Source organism: Rhagoletis pomonella, unplaced genomic scaffold, assembly GCF_013731165.1.
Source record: "Rhagoletis pomonella isolate Grant_MI unplaced genomic scaffold, Rhpom_1.0 Rhpom_scaffold_00011, whole genome shotgun sequence".
NCBI classification, from domain to species: Eukaryota; Metazoa; Arthropoda; class Insecta; order Diptera; family Tephritidae; genus Rhagoletis; species Rhagoletis pomonella.
The window spans coordinates 22,541,978-22,547,428 of NW_023458565.1; the positions used below are offsets into that span (position 1 = coordinate 22,541,978).

The 5,451-nt window shown below is 31.9% G+C and overlaps 2 protein-coding genes across 4 annotated transcripts in view; one reads left to right on the top strand and one right to left on the bottom strand.

The window, feature by feature from the left end:
- Positions 1 to 5,451, bottom strand: part of LOC118746846 (elongation factor-like GTPase 1) — a 435,125-nt gene that overhangs the window by 48,124 nt on the left and 381,550 nt on the right. The window lies entirely within an intron of this gene.
- Positions 1 to 5,451, top strand: part of LOC118746850 (protein giant-lens) — a 163,686-nt gene that overhangs the window by 6,554 nt on the left and 151,681 nt on the right. For all 3 annotated transcript variants that reach the window (XM_036480802.1, XM_036480800.1, XM_036480801.1), the window contains one exon: positions 3,359 to 4,524. In XM_036480802.1, coding sequence (XP_036336695.1) covers positions 3,868 to 4,524 — 657 coding nt within the window. In that variant the 5' untranslated portion in view covers positions 3,359 to 3,867. The remainder of the gene's footprint in view (positions 1 to 3,358; positions 4,525 to 5,451) is intronic.

The following is a 5,451-nucleotide window of genomic DNA, read 5'->3' on the forward strand; positions in this document are numbered from 1 at the left end:
TAATGCATGAAAATCCTAACCTCAAAAAAATCACCCGTTAGTAGTAGTTTTTTTTTTCAAATTATGTACTTGGTCTCTGATTTTTTGAGGAAATACTAAATTTTCAAAAAATATTTGCATGTGAAACCTTTTCTAATAAAAGGCAGCAATTGGTAACCATAGCATAATTATACCTTTCATAACTTTGGTCCGATGTTTGTAAGTACCCAAATAAGAAGAGATAGACCCATTAATTATCAGAACGGCGAGCTGAGTCGATTTAGACATGTCCGTCTGTCCGTCTGTCTGTCTGTCTGTCTCTCCGTATGTTTGTATGCAATCTAGTCGTTCAGTTTTCGAGATATCCGGATGACATTTGGTAGGTGGGTGTATTTTTATAACGTATTAATAATTTGTCGGAACCCGATTATTTTATAAATAATAATACAAAGTCTACTAAGAAAATCTTCAAAATCGATGCTGTATATATGTACCTTATCTCTTACACCACTGATTGCTCAGTTACCAGTTTTTGCGATATATCTCCTTTATGTTGAAAGCTAAATCCATTAAATTGTGTAACCGGTTTAAAAACCGATCACAAAGCAGTGAAAATCACTTAGATTGGTGCTATATAAGGCAGGCCTTCCATACCTCTGATTGTTTAGATATAATTTTTTGTACATATGTATGTATCTTCTCTATCTATGTATGCTGTGAATATAAACATTTTTTCAAATTCAGTAATCTGTTAAAGTAACATTTTCAGATGTTCATGAAAGGTATGACGCCGTCGGCATAGCCGAAGACAGCGCTGCTCTTACTCGTTTTTATATATGTTTCTTTCTTTTTTATCCAACTTCAAAAAATAAGGAGGCTACCAATTCTTCAGAATTTTTAATTCCTATCTTTTTTATTTTTATGTATGGTACCGAATTAGTTTCGGCCACGTTAACCGTTTTCCAAAGCTGCAACTCAAAGGTAGTCCCATACTAATTTGTTTAGCTCCGGTCATTGGATCTTGAAGAAACTAATGGTACTACTGAATTTATAAATATATCGCTCCTTAAAACAAAAGTCAAGATTTTTCAAAATTTATTTTTTTCCAGTTCTTAGACCATATTTCTACATTAGACTGCATCACCAAAAAAAGTTGCTGCTTTTCCGCCGGGGTTACAAAACTTATTATATTTTAAGACGTCCACCAAAATATTTCGGAAAATATTAAAATTTAAGCGAGCTGGACCGATTTGAAAATACCTCAAAAAAATGGAGTTTTTTTTGAATAAAAATAGTTTCCTAAAATATTTTTAGAAAAAAAAATCGGCTCAGTTGACAAATCAGTTTAAGCTTAAAAAACCTTAATAAAAATATTAACAAATCTTTTCAACGGAATCGTAATAATGAGATTTTTGATGTTTTTTTTTTTTACAATTTTCAAAGATTGATTTACGAAAAACTTAAATAACTGGGCAAAAACTATTCTGAATTATACTTATGGGATCTCGGTAGAAAGGTATTTTCCCACTATTTTTATTTATGTGCAAAAAAGTCATCTGTGTCCCAACTTTTTTTTTGTATCAAATACCAACACATCTTAACTCAACTTTGAATGACGTTCGTTCATCCTACCTTTCTCTTTCATTCTTTGAATGACCTTATTAGCAAAGAGGGTGAGAAAATACCTTTCCAATGATACCTCACAAGTCTAAATCGGAAGAGCTTAGGTTCAGTTATTCAAGTTTTTCTCATACCAATCTTGGAAAAAATAAAAAATCAGCATCAAAAATTTCGTTATTACGATTCCGTTCAAATTTTATTTTTATTTTTTTCTTTAATATTTTTATGTAAATTTTATAAGCTTAAACCGTTTTGTCATTTGAGGGGATTTTTTCAAAAAAAAAAAATCTTTAAGAAACTATTTTTATTTATAAAATTTATTTTATTTATTTTAAAACTGAGAAGTTTATATTGGCTCCTAAATCGCCACCCTCAATTATTAACAGAAAATAAACTACTACTGTAATCAATAATCTTAAAACCGCATGAACATATTTTCGAAATATTTTCCTTTTTTTTTTTGGAAGCCACAAAGGCGAAAACTTTGAAAAGATGTTCAGCAACCTTTTAACAGCCTACAAGAATATGAAATGCAATATGCCACTCAAAATAAACTTCTTACACGCACATTTACATTTTTTAAATATTCCCGAAAATCCTAAATAAAATTAAGAGATTATTTATTATTGAAATTCCTGAAAAGCATAGCAAACAAAAGGTTGTCGCTTATTTTTGGCTAAACAATTTTTAATTTTTACGGTATACGAAATGCAATGATTTAAATAGTTAGATTTTTTTTGTATTTCCTTTTGAATCTTTAATGAAATACCGCCTCTGAATTTAATTACGAAAACTGCAAATACTTTTAATCATTAGGATCAAAATTTTTAAAAAATCATATACTTTTCAGATTGTCCTTACATTGCTAAATAAAATTTTGAAAACCATTTTATATTTGATATAATTTTATTTTTTTTTTACTTTTATATGCTTTGGGGTGATAGGACCAAAGATTTTCTTTTATAAATAAAACGAAACAAAGTCTTTGGAAATGCTTTTTTCATATGTTTGTTTAGTATTTTTAATTAAAGCTATCCAATTGATCTTTATTTGATACCAAAATTTTGAAAACTTTAACAAGTATATGCACTCCGCGCAAAGTCAACCTATACTATAGTTTATTTAATACGCCATAAAAAAAATTAAGAACGCAAAAACTTTTAATTTATGTGATTTAAATTAAAATTAAAATATTTGAATGCCAAATTTGCACCAGAAGAGTTCGACAAAACGGAAATTAATGAGTAAATAAAAAAAGATACTAAACAATCTTAGTTTAAGCTTTTTAGAAAAAAAAGCTAAAAAAAATTGTTTAATAAAAACATGATTAGCTAATGAGTTAATGTTTTGAAACAAAAATTTTTGTTTTTCCCAAAATTTGAAAAAAAAATGTCGAATAAAAATGTAAAAAAGTTTATACTTATTTTTTCCCATAAAATTAAAAATGATTAAAGCACAAACACACGCTATGTAAGAACTTAATTGGCGAGAAATTTTTTTCAAAAGGTTTTGAAAAATATACCAAATAGTAATAAACTGTTTCTACTTGTATAGAAAATTGCAGGAAGTTGCAAAATATACTGAAAAAAAAACGAAAAATTCGCTGCCAAGCGCTTTCATCTAAAAGTAATAAACGCTAGATATGTACATATATTTACATACATGTGTACATACATATGTATGAATGTATCTATGTACATATGAATATACATTAATGTATATATAAGCCAATCTGAGCATTCGATGTATACATTTGCAGGTATGAACTTACAGAAACAACAACAACTACTCATTCAGCGCAGCAATCGACGATTCCAGCTAAGCAAAAAATCGTTTAAAAATTGAATCGATGCGAATCGAGTGCAGTTGTCGACTGAATAGAGCAATGTACATGCATACATACGGGTGCTATTTATTGTGAGCCAAACAGCACTTTAGTTGCTAGGAGTAGTACAAAAAAAACAAAGAAAACGAACCGAAAAAATCAACAAAAAAAAAACAAATAAAAGTAGTAAAACAACAACAAAGTTGCGCAAAAAAGCTCAAGGTGTGCAAGTAAAGCTACAAAGTGTCAATTACAAATAGGCAACGCATTGTAGCAACAACCACAACAACACAAACAATAATTATTAAATAAAGAACCAACAACAAACGCTTAACCACCAACGAGTAAAATAAAAATCAAAAGTTAAAAAAAAATCAATTTACACTCCAAAGCCAACAAAAAACATCAAACTACAAAACAAAAAAAACACACACACAGACAAAATGTGGCTACACACTATCCTTACTGTGTTGCTTTGCTGCCAACAACTAAGCACCGCCCGGACGACCCGCTTACCGCTCGAAGTATACGAGCTGACGGCAACAGCTGCTGCAGCAGCCACCACGAACAGTGATAGCAGCACAAATAATTATACGCGGCATAGAAACTTGGAGTATGCCACAGTGAATGCAGCAAAAACGTACGTGCAACAACAAGCGGGCACGGCCACATCGGCGGCGGGAGCGGCGACAACAACAAAAACCATCTCAACACAACCGATTGCAACAGATTTGCATTATGTGACGCAGGCATCAGCAGCAGCAGCAGCAGGTGCGCCGCAACAATCAGAACAACAACAACAACAACATGATCACGAGCACAATGTGGATCATCGTCGTTCGCGCCAGATGTTGGAAATAATCGAGCAGCAACAACGTGAACACCAACAACAACAACAACATAAATACCATCGTGAATCTCTGTTGCAGCAACAGCAGCAGTTAAAGCTTTCGAAATCATCCAATTCATATGCAGTGGCATATGAGAAGGATAATAACAGTTATAATAGGCAAAGACATGGCGGCAGCAACAACAACAACAACAACAACGGGCGTCTAACGATTGGCGCTCAGGATGTACGCATACTCTATCAAGTTGGGGTAAGTCGAGGTTGAATACATCTATGTAAATATGCTTATTCTGCTTGAATTTATTATTGAATAAGAAGCCTGGAAAGCCTTGAATTTTGAGAAAAAGTAAATCGAATTTTTTAAGCGCGACTCTTTCGCTTATATCTTCAAGGAAATATGCTTGTTGAATGTCCTTGAATTGATTTATTGAGCGGAGTGAAGTTGTATCGATAAAAGCATTTAGATTGGGGAAACAAGCGATTGGTTGTGGCTCAGAGCTTTTTAAGCTTCCCGTAACGAGCTTTTTATGCTTTCTAACGATTTTTAATCAATGTGCACAGATTGAAATCTCTCTCTAACAAACACTGGTTAACATCTCAAGCATCTCAGCGCAAGACTGCAGACCTTTTTTAAGCTTTCTGAACAATTTAAATCGGTCACGACTAAAACAAATCACACGGGAAGGCTTTCTGAAAGATTTTTAATCAATGAGCACAGACTAAAAGCTTTTTCTAACCAATATTGTTTTGCAAATTAAGCATGAATCTCGTTACAAGATTGGTGAGTTTATTTAAGATTTAGAACAATTTAATGCGGTCACGATTTGAACAAATACCACGAGAGAAGTTATTTGAAGTTTCCTAAAAAGTTTTTTATCAACGTACACAGGGTAAAAGCTGCCTCTGATCGTTGTTGTTTTAATCAAATAGAAAGAGGGTAAAAGCTCAATCTGACCAACAGTGTTAAAATCTGAAGTGTTAATGCTATCTGTATCAGCGACGACCAGAGCAAACTTTTACTCTTTACGCTTTACGATTTAATAATCGTATCTTGCGGGATACGTTTTGGAAGTAGCTGGTCTAAATAAAATGTAAAAAGCTACAAAAGCTCTGCGCGGGTACCTATAAAATTTTTTTATTTAATAAATTTTTTAGAAACTTATTTATTTTTTTTTTT